The 23,185-nt window shown below is 40.3% G+C and overlaps 2 protein-coding genes across 4 annotated transcripts in view; both read left to right on the top strand.

The window, feature by feature from the left end:
* LOC144060324 (importin subunit alpha-4) overlaps positions 1–10,751 on the top strand; it is a 29,382-nt gene extending 18,631 nt beyond the window's left edge. The window contains exons 10-17 of the mRNA XM_077579740.1: positions 63–107; positions 806–937; positions 1,023–1,151; positions 3,903–4,007; positions 4,114–4,185; positions 4,364–4,526; positions 4,605–4,699; positions 6,485–10,751. Coding sequence (XP_077435866.1) covers positions 63–107; positions 806–937; positions 1,023–1,151; positions 3,903–4,007; positions 4,114–4,185; positions 4,364–4,526; positions 4,605–4,699; positions 6,485–6,580 — 837 coding nt within the window. The 3' untranslated portion in view covers positions 6,581–10,751. The remainder of the gene's footprint in view (positions 1–62; positions 108–805; positions 938–1,022; positions 1,152–3,902; positions 4,008–4,113; positions 4,186–4,363; positions 4,527–4,604; positions 4,700–6,484) is intronic.
* Positions 10,752–12,648: 1,897 nt separating this feature from the next.
* On the top strand, positions 12,649–19,878 carry rcbtb1 (regulator of chromosome condensation (RCC1) and BTB (POZ) domain containing protein 1). 3 transcript variants are annotated; one of them, XM_077579132.1, is made up of 12 exons: positions 12,649–12,807; positions 15,023–15,271; positions 15,499–15,649; positions 15,725–15,891; positions 16,014–16,172; positions 16,252–16,359; positions 16,500–16,642; positions 18,223–18,413; positions 18,473–18,599; positions 18,677–18,828; positions 18,902–19,032; positions 19,117–19,878. In XM_077579132.1, exons 2-12 carry the CDS (start codon positions 15,146–15,148, stop codon positions 19,255–19,257), a joined length of 1,596 nt encoding a protein of 531 aa, XP_077435258.1. In that variant the 5' UTR covers positions 12,649–12,807; positions 15,023–15,145; the 3' UTR covers positions 19,258–19,878. The 3 variants fall into 3 exon arrangements, with proteins under 3 accessions (XP_077435258.1, XP_077435257.1, XP_077435259.1); XM_077579131.1 differs by lacking the exon at positions 12,649–12,807 and adding an exon at positions 13,714–13,951; XM_077579133.1 differs by lacking the exon at positions 12,649–12,807 and having other exon boundaries at positions 15,243–15,271; positions 15,499–15,597.
* The last annotated feature ends 3,307 nt before the right edge of the window (positions 19,879–23,185 follow it).

Genomic DNA, 23,185 nt, shown 5'->3' with positions numbered 1-23,185 from the left:
CACTCCTAACCTGCTCTTCTCTCTCTCTCTCTCTCTCTCTCTATCTCTCCCCTCCTACACAGATTTTGCCTGCCCTGTGTGTGCTAATACATCACACGGACATAAATGTAAGTAGCAAGCAAGAGGGTGGTTACATTCCAAAGTCCAGAATCTATCACATGACCCGATTTATATAGGTATATATTTTTATATATTTTTTTGAGTTGCGCTATTAATTTATTTTTGGGCCATTTTTAAAATATTGTTATTTAATTGCTATGCCTTGCCATTTCAAGCTTGAGATACAAATGCTGTATGGTGGCAGTGAATTCAACTTAACTCACTTCACTAGATTCACTTTGGCAAATCATTCCTGAAACAAACCGTGCAGGAACATTAACATTGACATTAATCACATTCAAACCTCCGCATATGACAACGAATATTAGTGTGGTAAATGACGTTAGAGGGACTTTGAGGCTTTGTTATGAATGCAACTTGAGTTTTAGGCAGGATACGCGCAGCTTCAATATGATTGACTGCTTGCATCAAGCATGACTGCATGCAGTCTAGACTGCATATCCTGCCTCAGACTCAAGTGGGATTCATAACGCCTCATTGAGCAGTTTGTCTGTGTGTGTTATACTTCCCCCATGTGGCCAAGGCAGGCACACTAGAAAGAGCGACATTCAATTGGTGCATGGTGATGGAAACTGTTTAAAAAATATACAGTATATATATTTTAATACTGTTGTGTTTATTGTTCTTTTAATGAAGAACTGGATGTTTATTGGTTCAGTGTGTGACTGGCATTTTGTGCGTTTAGATCCTCGTTGACACAGTATGGGCATTGTCCTACCTAACGGACGGTGGCAACGAGCAGATCCAGATGGTCATCGACTCTAGTGTCGTTCCACTTCTCGTGCCTCTCCTCAGCCACCAGGAGGTGAAAGTGCAGGTTAGACTCCAGACTCGGATAAATAAGTGAATCTGCTTGATAATAGAATGAATAAATATTGCCCTTGCTGTCTCTCAACATGTAGACGGCAGCTCTGCGAGCGGTGGGAAACATCGTAACTGGCACTGACGAGCAGACGCAAGTTGTTCTCAACTGCGAGGTCCTCAGATACTTCCCCAACTTGCTCACACACCCTAAAGAAAAGATCAATAAGGTACCACACGGACGGTCATAACAGAATATGAGCTCTTCTTTCACACGACTGATTGTTACCTTGTCATGCTCTGACATTAGGTAGAGCTTGTGTGTGTATACAGGGTTTCCGCCGGTCGTTAAAAAGAACTATGTCATTAAATAGATTTTGCTGAAATTGAGGCTTTAAATGGCATTAAATACGTTGTCCAGAGGAATTACAATTTTAAATCCAACTGATGTAAAAACCTTGTTGTTCAGGCTTTATTTTACATATAACATTGTGCAAGGAGACACTATAACACAATTTATTAGTAATTTATGATAAAAATATGTGTTTGTAAGGAATGGTGACAAGTTGTAATTTACAATGAACAAAATGGCCTGTAGTCCACAAGTTGCTTCCTGTTCTAAATAACCATTGCTCTGAATTAAAAAAAGAAAACGTCCAACATGAAACATTGATGAAATCTAGTGGCAAAAAATTACCTTAACACAAATCTATGACTCAATGTTTCACACTCCTTTTCACTGTTTAGTAGGGATGTTCGACACCACTTTTTTTGAGACAGATACCGATCCTCAAATCTTCAGTAATCACCGATACAGATACCAAGTGCCGATACCATCAGTACTTATGATGCATAAAATGTCCCCAAAAAAGACAGATATATATTTTTTAAAAGACCTGTATATCCCAATTATAGCAAATTTCGTTAAAATTGCTTGAAATGAATGGCAATTATATTTTTCCAATTTACTCGTAAGTTCTTGATTTACCGGTCGATCTACGTTCCTACCCTCAACTTATGGTCACGAGCTTGTGGGTTGTGACCGAAAGAACAAGTTCCTGGATACAAGTGGCCGAAATGAGGGTGTCCTCTGCAGGGTGTCCGGGCTCTCCCTTAGAGATAGGGTGAGAAGCTCAGTCATCCAGGAGAACTCAGTGTCGAGCCGCTACTCCTCCGCGTTGAGAGAAACCAGTCGAGGTGGCTCGGGTATCTGGATCGGATGCCCGAGCCTCCCTGGAGAGGTGTTCCAAACATGTCCCAGCGGCAGGAGGCACCGGGGACGACCCAGGAGACACTGAGACTATGTCTCTCGGCTGGCCTGGGATCTTGCCGGAGGAGCTTGTTGAAGTGGCTGGGGAGCGGGAAGTCTGGGTTTCCCTCCTATAGCTGCTGCCCCCGCAACCCGACCCCGTAGTAAATGGACGGATGGATGGAATTTGCTCATAAATGTAATTTTGCATAGAGCATGCAATAAAATGAATTTCAAAAATAGATTTTTTTTTAAATGAAATAAACAAATAATCCAGTGGTCAGAGGAAAAAGTCCCAATCAAAATACAGTATGTGGTTGTACAACTTCACAGCAATACAGTGAAGTGCAAAGAATTCAATTCAATGCAATAGTGTTTGAAGTAGTTTAGTAATATCTACCATGTGGAGAATTCCTTAAGCTGTTTCACAAAATCTTGTTTTGAAATCCATGCTTTTAATTTGGAAGGCTGCTTTGTATTTCCTGTTTCACGTTCTCCGTTGGTCATTCATCTCATAGCAGTGCAGTAGTCAGTGACAATACACTATATAATATACAAAGATCTGTCTGCACTTTAAAGCTAATTAAATTGTTGAGTAAAACTGGACTTACGTGCTCTCTTACCGGAGCCCCCTGTGGTGGTCAATAAATGCAAAATAACCATTTCAGCCTTTAGCTTTTAACCAAAAAACGGCCACAAGAGCGAGGGCCAATACCAGTATCGATATCTGTCAAATACTGATACCGTAAAATGTGTCCTGGTTTTGGCCCGATACCTGGTACCATCCCTATTGTTTAGTATATCTTTTTCACTTCAAATAACTTAATGTATTTCTTTGTATAAAATTATTTTATTAAAGAACTAAAAGATACAACCATGATCATATTTCTCCACGTTTATGCCAGGAGTATGAAAATCTTGAAAAATATTTTATTTAAAATGGTTACATGTGACTAATTTGTGATTAATTGTGATAAGCTATGGAAATCATGTGCTTAATTATGATTTTAAAAATCATCATCGAGGGGACAGCCAGAATATATAACGAGTATGCATATAATATATCTATTTATTAGCGGTGTGCCCAAAAAATCGATTCTCATAAGAATTGGGATTCTCATTTAGTATGATTCAGAATCTATTTTAAATGTCCCAAAAATATTTGATTTCAATTATTTTATACTGTCTTCCTTTTTTTTGTGTGTGCCTTTATTGGGAGCGCTATTCATGTTGTACCTGATTCGGCCACTTAGGGGCAGTGTGGTTCCACGCGGTCTGATACACTGTTAAGTTGTAGCCACATTAGAGAGTAGAAGGAAAAAGTCACGATCAAGTTATTCCAATAAAAGTTGTTTTTTTGCAGCGTGGAGCCGTTCTTTTGAGTGAGTAGAGCACTAATTAGCATTAGCGAGTCAGACGGCAGTAGATCATTACGATTCCTTGAACATCTATAAATTGAAGCAAAAATCATTATCAATCAAATCATTTTGAATCAAAAATTGTTCCCAATCGAAAATCGATTCTGAATCAAATCGCACATCCAAAAATTTGAATTGAATCGAATCGTGAGACATTCAAAGATTCCCACCCCTAACAATTATGCATGTGTATGTATTATGCAGTACGACATGGGTATTAAATTAGTTTTAAATTGCATTTAAAAAAAAACATTAAATTAGATTTGCTGATACCTGCTGTATATTAGAAATACTGTTTTTGTTTTTATTTGTAGGAAGCAGTGTGGTTCCTGTCCAACATTACAGCTGGGAACCAGCAGCAGGTCCAGGCTGTGATCGATGCTGGACTCATCCCCATGATCATTCACCAACTGGCCAAGGTTTCTTTTGTTATATTCCAAATTTCTTCACGGATTGTCGTAATATTGCTGTGGTCGGAGTACCCATGTCACGCGCGCATCATAGTGACAGCCTGCCTCTCCACAGGGGGACTTTGGCACTCAGAAGGAGGCAGCGTGGGCCATCAGCAACCTCACCATCAGTGGAAGGAAAGACCAGGTGAGCTATTTTAAGACATGTCTTTATGACGGAGCATCAACATGTCACCATGTAAATACCTTTAAATTATGTTTTTGTTTTTGTTCAAGGATCTTTTCGTGAGTTATGTTGACTGACATTCCACTTCTGTAAGCACATAAATTTTAATTATTAGTATGGCTTTGATGTGTCTGTGTAGGTGGAGTACCTGGTGGAGAAGAACGTCATCCCTCCTTTCTGTAACCTGATGCTGGTGAAGGACCCCCAGGTCGTGCAGGTGGTCCTGGACGGCCTCAAGAACATCCTCATCATGGCGGGTGACGAAGCCAGCACCATCGCCGAGATCATCGAGGAGTGCGGGGGTGTGTGGCGTGGCTTTGTGTTTTGCATTGCCTTGTACTTTTCCACCCTTACGTGACTTTTCCCTCCCAATTTCTCAGGTTTGGAGAAGATTGAAAGCTTGCAGCAACATGAAAATGAGGATATCTACAAGCTAGCCTTTGAGATTATCGATCAGTACTTTTCAGGAGATGACGTAAGTTTGCACAAAGCCATCAAAATCCACAGATTTGTTATCATCATCATCATTATTATCATTATCATTAGATATGGGCATGACCTGATTTACGGTCCCTCCCCAAGATTTTCACTGGACGATGAACATTGAATATATTAATACCGAAAATGAAAATGATACCAGCCAACTATGTGGACTTTCCGCACTCGCGCTGCATGTACAACTCAGGCCAACCAAGAACATCCCGCCTGTCAAGTTGGACATTTATCAACAGCTAAAGCCAGCCATTGGCAATCATCTGAGGGAGGGCAGCAGAGAGATACACAAAAACGCAAAGCACACATGAGAGAAATGTATTTCTGGGTTATAAGCAAGTGAGACACAGCCGTGTGCTGCCAAGCCATAGGATACAGTATATACAGTATTGTTTTACACAGGGCTTTGCCACTAACTTTTGCATGAGTGTCAAGAAGTTCGTGCCAGCACAGATTTGGTCGCACCCTTTTTTGGGACTGCACAGCATGACCATATTTGCAGATGTATGGTTGTCTCAACTGGCATACTGTAGTTTTGTACGACGTTAGCATTGATAGTAACTGAAGATATATTTTGCTGTAACAAGAACTTAACTAGCAACAAGCAGCAGCTGACAAAACAGGTCCGTTGTTTTGGATAACTTTAAAGAAGACAAAAAAAGTAAAGGTTGCCACCCTAAAAACTAAAAAAAAAAAAAAAACATCAGTAAAAAGCAGTAAAATAATGGCTGACAGATGAACAATTTCAAATTTGTTTTCTTTGTATTACCTCCACAAAATACTATAAATATATGGAGGGCCAAAACTGCCAAAATTCAATATAAATAAATGACTAAATAACTAAATAAATGACTAAAAGTGAAAATAAAAACAGATTAAATTAAATTAAAAAAATATATATATAAATGGAAATAAAAACAAAATATCTATATATGTACATAAATAAATACATTTGTATTTCATTTTTTTATTCAATTTTTATTTATTTATAATAATCACGATTATTGTGGTAATAATTAAAATCACGATTATTCAAAATGGTTGTATTTTTTTCAAAAGAAAATGTTTAAACATTTGAAAATATTAAGACAAATACGATTATTTGAAACACTATAATTATGCAAGTTCATTTTGGACCAGACAGAATTTATAATAATATATATTATTTATGTTAGCAAAAATGTGAAGTTGGGCTGCAGCGTGTGCAGTATGCAGTGTGCAGTACTTCATCTCTCCTGTTTTGTTTGTGGGGGTGCTAATCCCTTAATGGTGGTAAAGTATGCAGAAGCAGTGGCGTCTAGACACTATTTGTAAAGATCAGTCGGCAAGTTTTCACTGTCACTCACAGTCCCATATTGAATATCGTGATATATCGTTGAGATCATTTTCTGACAATATATCAAATATCGTAGATGTCGTGATATTATCAATATCGTGGGCCACATATCGTCACAGTATCGAATATCGTGAGTTACCCGTATCGTTCCACCCCTAGTGAACAGCCCATATTTTTGATCACATGATTGAATTTGGACATGTGGGCAGTTATTATTGTTCAATCAGTGGACAGCAATGGGGGGGTTGTGCCAAACCTACACTAGCGTACTATATTGTACATTTTTAAATGCTACTGCAACAAGAAAGTGTTGTTTTGGTCCTGTTTACAACGGAAATCTTTGTCCTGTGGGTATACACGGGCATTTTAGCTGATAGATTCTTTTTCCAATCACGTGGGAGTTCACTATGGCTGTCCTCTCCTCCTTTTTAGATTGAAGATTCAAGCCTGATCCCAGAAAGCACTCAAGGAGGAACCTTCAACTTTGACCCCGCTTCCAACATGCAAACAAAGGAGTTTAATTTCTAAGAAAAAAGCAAAAGCCAGGATGTTTGCTTCAACCAGCTGCACGGGTACTCTGTAATCTCCACTCCCCTCCTCCCCACAACGACATTCATCCATTTCTCCTCAAATCTGGCGACCTTATATGGAAGGATTGACTTCAACAACATGGATACTCACAGTCACCACTGAGGGATTTATGGTCCCCGCCACCACCTCTGCACTCTGGAGGTTGTTTTTTGTATTATTATTATTTTTTTTTTGATGGTCACCACCTGGCACCGTGCATCACAACATGATATTTTTGCTTCGACATATCACACAACACAGAAAACGCGAAGGACGGAACAGCGTCAGCGGCAACGTTTAATTGCCAAAATGTACACAAGCACACTTTAGCTAGTAGTCTCCCTCTCACACACACACACACACACGCACACACACACACATTTGGACAGTTAGTGTGCATACTTGGAAGTCATATCACAAATGGGGGGAGAAATACTGCTGTTTTTGTTTTACACTTGTTTTTTGTGCCCCCTCTCCATCACATACACACCCACTGTAGGGTCACACAGGTTCGTGCAAGCCCCCCCACCCTGCCCCCACCCCTCTAAGTAACCCTCTATCACACATTGCAGAGCTAAGCCATGATTAACCACGGACAAATCCCCGCCCCTTCGCTCCCCACTCCACTAAGGGTGAAAGGGCTCTAAATAGTGGCAGAAAGACTTGACGGGACTCCATTTTTTTGATGAGACTTTAATTGAATTATTCAACGACGCGTCCCCCAGCCCTTCCCCACTCAAGTGAAGTAACTGCCACGATTATTTTTTTTTTTCCCCTGTTTGGAACTGAACTACCTGCTGAGGACTCGGCAGAGTAAGAAAAAGAGGTCATTGGGAAGTGCTGAGACTTCCTTTTGTCCACTGTAACGTCCCCCCTCCACCCCCCCCGGACTGGACCGCACTGGACGTCCTATTTGCTCATGATTCCCCTGTAATGTGAAATGTACAAGTTGGTGGTGGTAGGGACCGGGGGGCGTGGGGGCGGAGTTATACCCAAATTTGCTAAATCCAACCTGAATTGAATCTGACCTTTTTATTTTTAAGTGTTTCAGTTTCAGTTCATGATGTGGTTGCTTCTAGTCGGAGCTTGCAATTGCGTTTTGTTTGGACCTTCACCATGTTTTCGTCCTCTGACTAGGACAGAGTGTTAGGACCACTGAAAAAAGTAATTGTCACAGGAAATGGGAGTTAAGAGGAAAAAAGTCACAAGAAAAGAGAAAACAGTGTAAGGTTTCACAAATCAAGCCAGGAAAAGTTGTACACATTTTGTAGTGTGTTTTTTTTTTTTTTAATAGACTTTTTACTTAGTAATTGTCTTTATTCTCATACCTTTTAGCATTACAACTTTGTTCTTGTACTATTACAACTGTGGCAAAACATTTTTGTTTTAATTTAAATTTATGAGAAAAAGGTAAAAGCTCCAAGTAAGACTTGTAAAATGTGGACTTTTTAATATAGCTATTCCAATAATCACGACTTCAACTACAAAAAAAAAAGAGTAAACGTAAAACTATAAGGCAATGCTGTTAAAAGAAAGGCTACTAGAATAAAAGGGTAATATTGTAACATTATGCGGAAAAAGTCCTATTTTTCGTAATACACTTTTTTCCCCCTATCAAAATTCTTTACATTTTAAAAAATTTAGAATTTTCTTAACCTCATAATAGTCCTTCTAGTCTGATAACGGGCGCAACTTATAAAAGAATGCAAATGACCTAAAAGGTCAAGAAGAAAGCCATATAATTCAGAGGAAAGAAGTTGTAGTTCTGTGGGAATAAAGTAAGAATGTTATGCGGGAAAAAGCAGCATGTTGAACTTTTTCCCAAGTAAAACTCAAAACTTTTCTTTAATGCAGCTGTTTCTCCTAGCATTCCGACTGTTCCTGTTTAACATTCTATTACGAGAATAAAGCAATATCAGCAATAGTAGCAATATTAGAGGGGAGGGGGGAAAAGGAAATTAAAAAAAAAAAGGTCTAAATATAAAAAGGGGAGGAGCATAAAATCCTGTTTGGGTGGAAAAAGTGCTGATGGGACACAACAAAAGCAAAGAATATGTTGGAATAGTATGAGGGGGGGGAATTAATGTTATGTTACAAGAAAAGATTAACAGAGGTTTTAGACAATATTTGGATGTTATGCAAAATATATATCTAATTTCCCCATGTTCTTTCCCCATGCAACAGTGCGGCTTTTTCAAAGAAAAGTGGTATTTGTCCATATAGAATCGTTTTATTCTCATAACATTTTTTTCTCCTGAAATCACTACAGCTATTCAGCAAATTACAACTTAATACTCATATTTTTACATTCTCGTTATTATTATTATTTTTTTAAACTTAACTGAGTCTTTATTTTTATAGTATTATTTAGTTCCTTTTTTAGTGTGGCTTCGTTCGTCGACAAAAATAAAAACAACTTTGGGGGGGATGGCGGATGGCGCACCTTCACAGTACTACTTCACCAACTCTTGGCCGAAGATCTCGCTAACTCGATTTGAACACTTGTACAAAAACAATGTGATGTGTATCTCTCCTTGCCGTCTATTGAATATAAATATATATAAATATATATATATATATAAGTATATTGACATGAAGCCTGTAAAAAGCTGCTGCAGCTGACACTCGTTGGATGGACGACAGCAATGATGACCTCACTGTCTAAGATAGCTGCCGAGGCTTTTTTTTATTTTTTTTTTTTTCCTTGTTGAAACAATATTTCTTTTTGTTTTTAGTTTTGACTTGCATATGTATTGTGATGCGATGCTGGTTATTAATAATTGGAACAGACTTTTTGTTTTGTTCTCTTCGTAGTGGTGTCGGGCTGACGATGTTCTCACTCCCAAGACTAAATGCTCCTCTGGTCGGCTGCTAACTACTGAGAGGGCATGCTTACAACTGCTGGGGGAGGGTTGAATAGGGGAAAGGGGGGTGTGCTAGTTGTTTATAACGGAACAAAAATCCTAGAGAGAGGGTGTACAGTCCTGAACTAGCAGACTAGACCGAGCCACTTTAAAGATTTACAATTGTGTTTGTCTTGTAACCACATTGGATACAAGCTTATGTTTGTTGCAAGATTTTTACTTGCTCTTGAAAAAAAAAAAAGTTGTTTTAAATGAATACTAGAAGAAAAGCAACAGACAGCGTTTTGGCCTCTGATTGTTTATATCTTTTTATAAATTTTAGATTGAACTCTCTTCTCTCTTTAAGGTGGCTCATTGATGCTTTCAACTCCTGTGCATATTAAAGACAAATGTGAGTTGGAAAAAAAAAAATAGTCACGGTGCCTTTTGTTTTTGTCGTTTTGTTGATTTGAAAACTAATAGATTCAGAAATGGTTTTTAAAGTGTGGGAAAGTTGGAACATAAAATGGCTGCTCTCCATCACTCAGTGTACATCCATAATGGAGACGTCACCCCCAAATTTTCTTTACAGTGATATGTTGCATGTGCCCCCACTAGTCAAAACGCAGCGTTCTAATATTGGGTTTGTAGAATTTGAGTTAAGCAGCAAAAAAAAAACTACTTTTTTTTTTCCATCTTAGGGGGCAGCCATTTTGCCACTTTCTTTTGACTGAAAATGACATCACAGTTGCTCAAGTCACAACCAATCACAGCCGTGATTGGTCGTTTCCTCAGCAGCTGTGATGTCATTTCAGTCTATAGCAAAATGGCCGCCCCTGAGATGGAATAAACGGGTAGCTTTTGTTGAATACCGTGTTTAGACGAGTGGGGCTACATAGACTATATTCAGATTAAATTAAGAAAATGTTTGGTTTGACTTCTGCTTTAAACTGAAAATGGTTGAATTAAGTTCATGTTAAAAGTTTAAAAAATAAGATTTTCTTTATTATTTTTCTCAAGGCGCAGCGCTCCACATTTTGAAAATCTTTGTAATGGAGTATTAACACGTCAGATGTTACTTGTAACCTCACGCTGGTTGCCATGGTGATGCAAGCGCAATTTTAGTACTTGTTTGCCCTCTCCCATCACCACAAGCCATCATCGCCACGTACCTCATTCAGGGGGATTTTTCATAGCATTTTTTCTCATGACACCCTCAGGACATGACCTGTGTTTCTGATCCGAAGCAAAATAAAAACCTGCTGTTCAAGCCGATGGGTCCTTCAGCGCTTGCAAGTGTTGTCATTTGCACGTGAAAGAAAGAAAAAAAACTCCAAATGGAAGTACAGATAAGGGGTGGGGGAATGTTATGTTGCAATATAATTGACGTAAATAATAATAAATGATGTCATGTTTAAAAACAAAATATGAAGAGCAATGAAAATGTTACAAAATGGTGGGAAACGTCATGATGAACCTGAAATTGGACAATGAAAAGTTATGAGATAAGTAGAAAAATTAAGAGAAAAGTAAGAAAATATGTTGTTCGCAATTAATCCAGGAAGTCTTTAAAAGATATCACCCCCAAAAAATCTACATTAAGGTTAAAGCAACAATGTCTTAGTATGACCTGCCATATCATGTAGGCTGTTTTCTCATCACTAAGAAGAAAAAAAAGACAACATACCATTGAATATTACTGCACTGCAAGTGTATTTTATTTGTACAGTGGACGTATGTACTAAAAACCAATGGCCACCATTTTGTGTGACCTGGACTCCCTGATGTTTGGTCTCTGTTTGGCCAGTATTGAAATCTACTCCACACTTCAACGCTGCCATTTTTCACCAATTCTGTTCATAACATTGATAGACAGAATTTGGCATTGAGGGGCTCATTTTTACATCTCTGCTTTTTGCTCACATTTTACCGGCCCAGTCCCAGTACCTTCACCTACGGTATACTTGCGGACTGTCGGTTGTGACCAAAAATATAAGATCTCAGGTGCTGCTGGTTGAAAAGAGATTCGTTTGGACTCTCCTTTAGAGATAGGTTATCTGTAAGGGGCTCTGAGAAAAGCTGTTTCCTAAGAATGGAAATTATCAGAATGTATGCAGGATTAAAGACGGTGAAAATATGATTGTTTGGGGGGAAAAAAAGAAGTGGTAAAGTGTCTCATTTTAACCCAGCTATGGGATAAATCACTCGAAGGAATTCTCCACACTATCAGTCTGTGACTGCTCTGCGTTGACTTGCTCGGGGCGGGGCATGCTGTACAACACTTCGAGCTGATTGGACGAAGCAGAACCGTGTGCACGTCTACCCAACTTTTGTTTCGACCAATCGCGGCAAAATATGAAAATATCGTCACCGACATGCGACTGTTAAGACTAGCTGATATCATGGCGTTGAGTTTATGTTGTCGGTTTTGCAATGTTGATATGCGGATACAAGAGACTATTTCAGCGAGAACAGAATTAATTGCAGCGTCCACGCATTCGTCCACCAGTGTTGCCATGTTTGGTTTGTTTCTTCCCACGGCTTCGGTGCTTCATGTTTTCGTCACAGCTGCATATCCCGCCTCCAAATACAATGTCCCTCTGTGATTGGTCCGAACCACCAGTGGTTCGCATCGGTGGAAATCAATGGGAGTGGTGCAAGATGGATTGTCGGGAGTTTGTGAACTCACAAATACCGTGAGAAAACATCACTCAGAGCTGTTATTTGTGATTTTCTTCTCAATTGGTTTCTTTTTCTGTTTCTTATTTTGCATTTTCCCTTCCAGTTTATTTTGTCTTTCTTCAAAAAGCTTATTGAAGTGCCTTCTCAGGAGTATCGGTGAGGATGGCTGTCTTCACACACTTCCGTGTGGTTTGTTTTCTGGGGCTACATTTGGGAAGTGCAATTATTTCCTGAGGAGTCACATATCCAGGTCGGCTAGTCATATGTCGCACATCCATGTCAGTTGGCGAGGGAGCGGGTGAATTAGTATAGGGTGACTTTTCTGCAGTGGATGGTTGGTCTTCCAGTGGATCGTCTGCAGGATGTGGACCTTCCTTATCGTCTTCTGGAAGAAGAATTAGAGGTGGCCAAGTTCGGTCCTCGAGAGCCACTATCCAGCCCTTTGTCCATGTTTCTCTCCACTAACACACCTGATTCATGATCGGGATCGTTATCAGGCTTCTGCAAAGCTTGCTGATGAACTGATCATTAGATTCAGCTGTGCTGAAGGAGGGAGACATGGAAAACAGGCTGGATAGTGACTTTCGAGGACCGAATTTGGCCACCCTTGATCCAGATTATCCCTAGTGGCTGGCTGCAGTTCAGGGTAAATGGTTAATGGTGAGTGTTTTTACAGGATTTGACCCCCCCCATCAAGGGTTTGGCTGTATTGGGCTTTAGTTTGAATGGATCATACATACCTCTGTGGCTGCAATTTTCGTCTCTTCAAGGTTGTTGTATTTTTCTTGGCATGATGGCTTTTTTTTATTTTAACTGTTGCTGACATGAAAAACAGTGTCTCACTTTGCCCCCTGACATTTGTCTCACTTAAACCCACCTCCATCATTTTATAAAGAGCAACCTCTCTTCATAACTCAGGCTAATCTTTAGCTAGCATTGTCACATAATTTTACAAGTTGATAGTTAAACAATATGTGGGATATAAGTTTTTCCACTTGAGTCAATTAGTGCAACAGCTGATTAACTTGAAAGCACAAAAAAAGCACTTTTATATCTTAAAACATTTTTATTGTTTCAAAACGCATGCTTACCTCAGCACAATCCAGCTGAAATGGGAGGGACTTGATAACAAATTAGTCACATGACCACAGATGTGCCCCCCCCCCCCCTTAGATACAGGTGGTGTCTCACAATACTTCACTCTCCCAATAACGTGGTTGTCCAAATGTGCACACATCTTGTAACTAGGGATGTGGCTGTATTCACAGTTAACCAATCTCGTTGAAACTCATTTTTAACCCTAAATAAAGTTCAAATGTTCTAGTAGGCTTTTCCAGTCACTTTTGTAGTCACATCTCACAACACAATTTGGTCTGCACAGATCTTCCACACTGAGTGCTGCAGGGTTTTAGATGTTTCTGTGTTCCAACACACCTGATTCTAAAATTTAGGGATTAGGATCGTTATCAAGCTTCTGCGGAGCTTGCTGATCACCTCATTATATAAATCAGGTGTGCTTTGAGGACGGAAACATCTAAAACTTGCAGGTCTCCAGCCCCTGAGAATCAGGATTGGGGAAACGTAAGATTGTCCTCTCAAGTCGTGTTTCAATCCAAACAAGTCAGATCTGTGCTCGATTAGTTTGCCTGCGTCATTGTGTGACTTCCGCAAACAAGCGTCAGGTCCAGATCAGCTCGAGCATATAAGACCGACGGCCACAAGTACACCCTCGGGTGCCATGGTGAAAGTGACAATTAGACCCGATTCCCCAGAGCCAGCGGCCCCACGCGCACATTTGCAACAGGTAAGGTTTTTGCCGAAAACAAGTCTTCATTGACTGCTAAAGTAGCTACCTTGCTAGCTAGCATCGCCGTCACTTGCAAGCGGGTGAGTCCAGCAAATACTCGCTCGGTCGGTGGCTTTTTTTGTTTTTGTTTTGTCCTGCGGTGTCAGCCGGTTTGCTGAATAGTGTTTTCGTAACAATGGCAACCGTTTGTCTCCCATCCCTATCATATAGATGGACGGTGTGCGTGCCAAAGTGGAAATATATATTTATTTTTTCTAATCCCAAACGCAAACATCTCGCGTTCTTAGCTACATGCGCTAACGGTGTCCGTCTAACAGTACCAAGTCTATTCCGCCCATTTTTTGTCCAACTACTGTACACATTTCCCATTTCAACCCATTTAAACTTAAAAATACAATATTAACCAAATTAAGCACATTCCGTTTTTTTTTGCTTTCAGAAAATCAGCCCCCCCCCCCAAAAGAAAATCATTGAATGAGTCTACAAAAAAAGTTTAATTCTTCTCCGTCATACTTTATGCACTCACTTCACTCAAGGTTCCAAATATTCACAAAATTCAGTACATTCACGTCTCTAACCTTTTTTTTTGTAACAGTACCTCTTGCTTCTAGCTACTAATTAATGCGAAGAGCCACCAGTTTAATTGACAATTCTGAACATCCGGGCAGTTCTGATATTTCTGCAATGCAAATACTCCCTTAAAACGGTGAAAACAAACGCCATATTGTATTGCTTTTGCCTGTGATTAGCATTCAAAGCAGGCAGCTTGGTTATAGTAGTTAATTGACATTTCATCCCACCCACCTAATAGCTGAAAATCTGTGATACAGACCAACCATATTGTAACTTTAAAAAATATATATATTATTACAGAGGTTGTGTTTCAGCCCCCTAGAACAATTTTCTGTTGCATGTTAAGTAATGTGAGTAACTGAGTTCTTTCATTCTTGTCCTGATCTGTTGTCCGGTCAGTTGAGCCCTTCCGTGTGGTCAACGTCTTCATTTTCAAGCTCATCTGTGCATGGTTGTTTATTGTAAAAAAATATTGAGACATCTTGTTGTTTGCAGCACAGGCACCATTCACTGGCTCCACCCTACACCTGCTGGGCCTCCCTCCATTGGCCTCAGTCTGAGGGTTGCACCGTTCCCCACAACCAGCTGACCTCAGAGTGACAGGCACACAAAGACAAAATGGTGGACGTGGCAAAATGGCCCCTCTTCAGTCTGATGAAGCCCCAGGAGCGGGCCTGCATATGGAAAGCGTGTGTTTTTGGAGCGACCGGCAATGAGGCCATCTTCATCACCAGTGACGATGAGGTGAGTGGAGAGATTTTTACTCTCAAACTAGGCATATCAAAAAAGAGAATGACACATTGTGTGATTAAAACAACAAAGCCCACTAGCTTAATGGTAACATGCTAATGGTTAGCATTGATAGGCACAGTTGTAGAACCCTTTCACGGACATTTGAACAAACAATGAATGTGGCTATTTGCTTGCATGTCTGTAATGTCTTATTGTTCGATTTGCTCCGAGCGTTGCAGGTTTATGTGTTGGGACTCAACTGCAGCAGCTGCCTGGGCACTGGAGACAGCCAGAGCACCATCGTACCCAAGAAGCTGGACTTTTTGAGCGGCAGGAAGGTGATCAGCATCAGCTACGGCAGCGGCCCGCACGTGCTGCTGGCCACCGAGGGTATCGCCACCGCGCTGTCCTCACGTGAACTGTCGCCATATCGCAACTCCTCTCCATCTTTTTTTGTGCTTTCAGACGGCGAGCTGTTTGCCTGGGGGCACAACGGCTACAGCCAGCTGGGGAACGGGACCACCAACCAAGGGCTAGCGCCGGTGCTTGTGTCTGCTAACCTGCTCAACAGGAAAGTGGTGGAGGTGGCCTGCGGCTCGCACCACTCGATGGCGCTCAGCGAACTTGGAGAGGTGTGGGAGCTGTCACTTCTAGCAGCGTGTTGTACATGAGATTTCAGTCATTTTTTTTTCTTCTTTTAAATATATACCTAATGTATACGTGACTCCTTTTTGTCCTCCTTCCTTCCTGACAGGTGTTCGCGTGGGGTTACAACAATTGCGGCCAGGTGGGCAACGGTTCCACGGCCACCCAGCCTCACCCGCGCCGCATTTCCCTCTACCTTCAGACCAAAATGGTGGTCAGCATCGTCTGTGGACAGACCTGGTCCATGGCGTTGGTGGACAACGGCGAGGTGACTCCGACGACGGCGCATTTGTTCTTCCGTCGGAATGTTGTTTGGTTCTGACGCCCTTGCCCGACCGTTTGGGCAGGTGTACGGTTGGGGCTACAACGGGAACGGACAGCTGGGAGTGGGGCATAACAGCAACCAGCTGTCTCCCTGCCGACTTGCCGATTTGCACGGCATATGCGTGCAACAGGTGAGTGAGCCGCAAGCGACCGACGTGGCGATTCCCATTCGACGATCGATGGGAGGGGGCGGGGCGTGTAATGAAACCGTGCAGGCTGTTTCTTCGTCTTTTTAAAGTGTGCCTAACGTTGTTTGTTGTTTGCACTCCAGGTCGTGTGTGGGTACGCGCATTCATTGGCGCTGACGGACGAAGGCATCCTTTACGCGTGGGGCTCCAACACGTACGGGCAACTAGGCACAGGCAACAAGAGCAACCAAGTGTTCCCCGTGCGGATTATGAGCGAGAAAGGAAGGTGCGAAAAACATCTCCAAGCAACCTTTACTGTCAAGAGCCATTTTAGGCCAAATAAATAACTAAAAAATATTTGAACATTGTGATCAATGAAACGAGTGTGTTAGTTTTATGTAAGGCTGCCTTTCTGTCAAATTTCTGACATTCTTGGCAATTTTATGGAAGTACAGCATGTTAACTCGTACCAAAGGCTTTGATGCAGCCTCTGAAATGCAGAGAACGGGTGAAGCAATGGTCGTAATTACAAAAACGGCCAGCGGGTGGCAGCAGAGTATAAGATATTTACCCACAGGTCTAAAAAGATTTTTGAATAATGATGAAAATTCTGAATTATAATGCTAATTGCTGCAAATTAAGATAGAAATATTGTTTTTCCCTTCATCTTTCTTTTGGCAGGTTCCATGTTTGTATAGCAATAGAACACAATATTCTGTGGGTCTTGCAAAATCCAGTCAAACAGGGCGCGAAGAGGGTTGCTTCAGTGAAAATGGGTGGGCGTGAATGAGTTAATTTAATGCCTCTATTCCTTTTTTTGTTTTGGACATTTTATTGCGATTTATTATTACATTTATTCACCTTTCGTGCTATCAATTTTCTGACCTTTTATGGTAATTTTCGGAATATCTTTGGTGTTTGGACATTTTATAATTACTTATTGAACATTTTCTGCCTTAAAAAACACATCTATTTTCTGACTTTTTTCCCTGGCAATTCCAAAAACATTTTTTGTTTTGGACATTTCCTGCTTCTGCTCTTTTTTTTATTTATTTACTTCTCTTACATTTTTGGGGAATTTTCTGCTTTTCCTATTCCTTTTTGGACATGCTTAGGCAATTTAAAACAACTTTCATCTCTTTTCCTGACAACTTTGACAAAAATTTGGACTGACATTTTTTGAATATTAATAAATTTTTTACTAAAGAGCCGCAGGTTGCAGACCCCTGCACTAGTTCATTGTGACATCTACAAATGCAAGTTGAAAGGCATTAGACAAAAGGATACTTGACTCATTGAGCCATTTTCATCATTAAAAAGTTAATATTTTGTCCATAATTAATTTTAAAAAACAATTTTTTTTGCCACTTGCTTACTGAAGATGACATAACCTGTGCTGAGGAAGTAACGACCAATCATGGCTCAGTTTGCTGACCAAGCCCAGAAAACAGGTGAGCCATGATTAGTCGTTACCTACTTCCTCAGCACAGGTGATGTCATCTTCAGTCGACAGCAAGTGGAAAAAATTATTAATTGTGGACAAAATATTAACTTTTTATTGCTGAAAATGGCTCAATTAGTCAAGTATCCCTTTAACACCCACAAACTGTGCTGGCTTCTTTTGAGCCTGAGCCCATTTCTGATAGGCTGACACAAATAGGAAAAATGTGCTGTGGTCTGACGAGTCCACATTTCAAATCGTTTTTGGAAATCATGGACGTGAGGGGGCGGGGGGCAACATTACTAGATTGCTATGAGTGTTTTGAGTTATCCATGCGTATTCAACTCTTACCTCAAGGCACTACTGTAATTTGCTTTTTTATTTTTGAATTGATGGCAGTGGCCTGTTTTTTGTTAACCCTTCAGGATCGTGGAGGTGGCCGCCTGCCACTCCACGCACACGTCAGCCGCCAAGACGCAGAGCGGCCAGGTGTACATGTGGGGCCAGTGCCGGGGGCAGTCCATCATGCTGCCCCATCTCACAAACTTCACCTGCACCGACGACGTCTTTGCCTGCTTTGCCACGCCCTCGGTCATGTGGAGGCTTCTGTCCAAGGGTGAGATGTCGCCGACACGCCCAAAAGGATTCTATTCTCGCGCGTCTTCTCCCTTTCAGAGTTTGACGACTTTCTGACAGTGGCTCAGTCTGTCAAGAAGGAGTTTGACAACCCGGAGACGGCCGACCTCAAGTTCTGCGTGGATGGCAAATACATCCACGTCCACAAAGCGGTTCTCAAGATCAGGTCGGACTCGCTTGAGGGTGACGAGAAGACCGCATTTGACTTATAAACGGCGCCATCCTGTATGCTTTCCGCTTCAGGTGTGAACACTTCCGCTCCATGTTCCAGTCGCACTGGAACGAAGACATGAAGGATGTGATTGAAATCAACCAGTTCTCCTTCCCGGTGTATCGCTCTTTCCTGGAGTTCCTCTACACCGACGATGTGGAGCTGCCGCCAGAGGACGCTATCGGTCAGAGACGGAAACGCCGACGCAAACGGGTCTCCGTTCTCCTTTTTGTGAACTGAAAGTGTTCCGTGCGCAGGACTTCTGGACCTGGCCACGTCGTACTGCGAGAACCGTCTGAAGCGTCTGTGCCAGCACATCATCAAGAACGGCATCACGGTGGAGAACGCCTTCACGCTGCTGTCGGCCGCCGTGCGCTACGATGCCGAGGTCGGCCCGGTTTGCCCGCTCTTATATATTTATAAAAAAAAAAAGTGAATTGCGGCACTGAGTCATTGTTTAATTGTTCATCAGGATCTGGAGGATTTCTGCTTCAAGTTTTGCGTCAACCACCTGACTAAAGTGACGCAGACGGACGCCTTCTGCCAGATGGACGGCGACTTGCTCAAGGCCTTCATATGTCGAGCCAGCCGCTGCGGCGCCTTCAAGTACTGACCCGAAAATGATGCGTTCAGGGACATTTAGTCATACCCACCCATTCCAAAGACTTGCATTATTCCAAGGAACTTGAAGCACTTTTTCTACTTTTCACTTAAGACCAATTGCACTTGTGGACTGATCCAAATGTGTTCCCTAACACGTATTCGGAAAGCTGTTTGAGCATTTGTCCATCTTAAGAGCCACGTTTGATATCCTTATGTTTTTGATGGAAACGAGCACCTGGCAAATTAATGATCAGTCAAAACACTTTTAAAGTTAAATCTGCAGTGATGAACTTTAAGTCCTTTTCACGCAATGCTGATGAAGCCTCTAACGTCTCATTTTTCTGTATTTGATCTTTTAAATTTCGTTGACCTTACATTCCCGCACTCTGAAAAGCTCTCAAAGGTGTGAGCACTTATTTTAACTGCTGACTACATTAATGATATCATTATACAGCAGCTTCAATCTGATGCAGGTGTTTGTTTTACATCTGATTGGTAAAAAAAAGCTGATTCCATATGTATTTTCCCCATCTACTTGCTGTAAAAAATTTTTGACTACAATGTTTTTTTTTCTTCTATTTTTTTTTTAAAGCCAGAAGTGTAGCAATTTGAATAAAAGGTTTTGTGTACACCTGTTTGCAGTTTATTATATATATTTTTTAATAATCTGTAGCTTTGAATTTTTGTCCTATGTTGAATTTTTCTGACTGAGGACGAGTATATGGATTTTACGGTGGAATAAATGCTCAAACTGCTTAACACTTTCTAGTTTTCATACATAATTCACATTGATATCAAATGCTCAGATTTCCATATTTCTCAGCATTCATTTGATATCCAAGCGGTTTATCAAGTTGTCTTTTTAGTGAGAACAAGAGCATACTAGTACAGTGTCGTTGCCTTAAGACGAGTATTGAATGGCCAGTATCTGTCCAATAAAAAGCGTAAGTGTCTTAACTAGTAATGGCAAAGTGCAACAATACAAAAACCTTCAGCTAGCTTTCTATACAATTTTTACATGCGGAACACTGACTTCAAGATACAACCTCAGGTTACATTTGGTCTTATACACGAGGCAAAGAAATAGACTGGACCATTTTTATATTTGATTTTTTCTAGATGAGGGGTGTAACCCCCCCCCGGCTCCACCCCCCATATTGGCCCATCTCCGTAGAGAGGGCAGCTTGGTTGGCACAAAATGACATCTGAACAATCAGGTCAAAGGTTGTCATTCATAATCATCCTTTACTGAATTGCAGACATCTGGAGACATTTGCATGTATAATTTTTGCATTTGCCATTGTTATAGTAATGTTATAAATCATCACCCTTTTAAAATAATGGCCTATGAGATAATTTGGCAAAAATAAAAATAAATACAGACGCTGGCCGCCTAACACACATCATTAATTTACCCGATATGAAATTAATACATACAATATTTGTTTTGTGAAAAAGAAGAAAAAAAACAGGCCATTATTTTAGAAATGTGATGAACTCGTTTATAGCATTTATTCACACCATTAAACAGAATCTGAATTTATTTTTGGGTATTTTATTCTTTATTTTGAACATGACAAAAAAGTTAAATTGTACATATTCCTGTACATATTCCAAATAAAAAGTAGGAAGAAGTAAAAGCACTATTACTCTACCTCATGATTCTATATAACTAACTTTATATGAATGACAATATTGTAGTCCTATAGTAATTTAACATTACAATGTATGTATATATACACACCAGTCTATAACACACATCCATAATCATTTATATGGTAACAACTAAACAGTATCAATAATATCTTTGCTATTAAGAAAGTAAAAAAACCTACCACACACACACACAACAACAACAACAACCCCACTGTAATTTCTCAAGGCTAATGTTTTTTTGGGGTAAAAAAATAAACAAAACATACAAAATCAAGGGGGAAATATTGTTGGGTGGCCTCATCTTAGCGCAGACCTGAATCTGCTTGAAATGCTGTGGCAAAACCTTTCAAAAGCCGTTCATGTGAGAAAACCCTCCAATGTTGCGGAATTAAAGACATTCAGCGAAAAAAAGAGTGGACTTTTACTTGTGTGACTGATATTTACATTTGTTTGATGATGGGTGTGACAAACATACCAAAAAAATAAATAAAAATCTGTAACCCCTAAGGGGACAAACACTTTTTGACACAAGTCTACATTTCTTTGTTCCATACAGTAATAGAATACATTCATATTAAACCTACTTGGTCCTCAAAGATTATTTGAGTGTGTTTTTAAACTAGTTGATGTTTACACTTTCAGCTCCACACTCAGTCCCGTTCCATAGTTTCACTCTTATTATGCTAAATTCTTTTTTTTCTTTTTTTATTGTAGTTCAGCATTTTGGGATTCTAAAATTTGCCATGTCTCTTAAAACTGTTAGTCATAATTTTTTCCTGGCTTCGTATTGAAGTTGTACTTTCATTAATCATTTTTAGACTTTGCAAATAACGGATTGGCACATTCAAGATAAGATTCCTTATCTACAGTAGTACACCAACGTTTTTTTGTTGTTGTTGCAATCATGAGAATATTGGAGTATTGACCCACACCTCAGAAAGTGTGGATGATTTCTAATAATAATATATTGAATTACCAATTGAAACAAAATAAAAAAGCAAGGCGGAGAAACCGTGAAATAAATTATTTGGATTGACCAAATGTGCCTACGGGAACACCAATAGTAGAGGAAGTCAACGAGGTTTGCGATGGATGGAGTTTCACAAAGCAGGTTCAAACAAACTCTGAGACTAACCCTGAACAGCGAGTTTCACCTGGAGTTACCACCACACTAGAAAGACCGCATCAACGATTCAACCAGTCACCATGGCAACGCGCGTTTTTTTTTTTTTTTAACACCTCTCTCAACTGGAAATCTTAATGTGATCATATGGCAAATTTGAAAATATCTATAGTCATAAAAAATAAGTGCAACACCGCAGCGGCTACCCGTAGAGGAAGGCGGCGTGGGAGAACGTTGGTGGGCGGGTGAATGCGTACATTTAAATGTAGTCCTTTGCAATCACAATAATATTACAGGGGAAACATGTTGAATGGTAGCTCATTCATTGATTTCATTTAGCTGCAATCCTGCCGGGGGAGAAGCGCACTTGACTTAATATTAAAACATTATTCAAACGGGTCTATGGAAAAAAAACAGAGCGCCACACACAATATATGCAGTGATGTGAGCGCATGACAACGTACGGCTGGTAATGTTGCAAATGTAAGGACATATTAAGTTGTGTACGGAGATGATGGACTGTGATGTGAAACGATACCGTTCAAAAAAGATAACCGTTCAGAAACGCCCGAATATCTATGTGCAGCCTGATAACCATCTCATGATGAATATTTAACTCCCCGCGCAATAATGCTGCCTGCACACTCAATCGTGTTTAACCAGCAATTTTATTAAATTGGTCAACAATTCAATTTGGTAATCCAAAGTGAATAAATTAGGTTTAATGAACTAATAATTAATTCAACTTAATGTATTCACTTAAATTATTTTAATTCAATCCTGTGTTACCAATTGAAGCAATTTTATTAAATTGGTCAACGATTCAATTTGCCATCTTAATTAGATGCAACAATTCTATTTTTAGAGTGCACCTTCACCAACGAGATCATTTGTCAAAAGGACATGCCATGTTCGTGAAAAAAGTGGACTTTTTATATATTTATTAAATATTTTTTAAATATCAGACGGCAGAACTATGTTAAACCAAAACTCGCCATCTGACTGAATGAATAAGGAAATGAAATCTTGTGTGTGGCAGAAAGGAGGCGGAGACAGAAACTCGAGGTTCATTATGATAAACCAGGTTAGGTTCATACACTGTTAGTACGGTAACTGACCGAGATCTTGAGTTCCCCGCACTTCCGGGTTAGCAGACTTA

This window comes from Vanacampus margaritifer, chromosome 11, assembly GCF_051991255.1.
Source record: "Vanacampus margaritifer isolate UIUO_Vmar chromosome 11, RoL_Vmar_1.0, whole genome shotgun sequence".
In the NCBI taxonomy this organism is placed as follows: Eukaryota; Metazoa; Chordata; class Actinopteri; order Syngnathiformes; family Syngnathidae; genus Vanacampus; species Vanacampus margaritifer.
The sequence above is the reverse complement of the archived record's forward strand: the minus strand, read 5'-3'. Positions and strand labels throughout refer to the sequence as shown.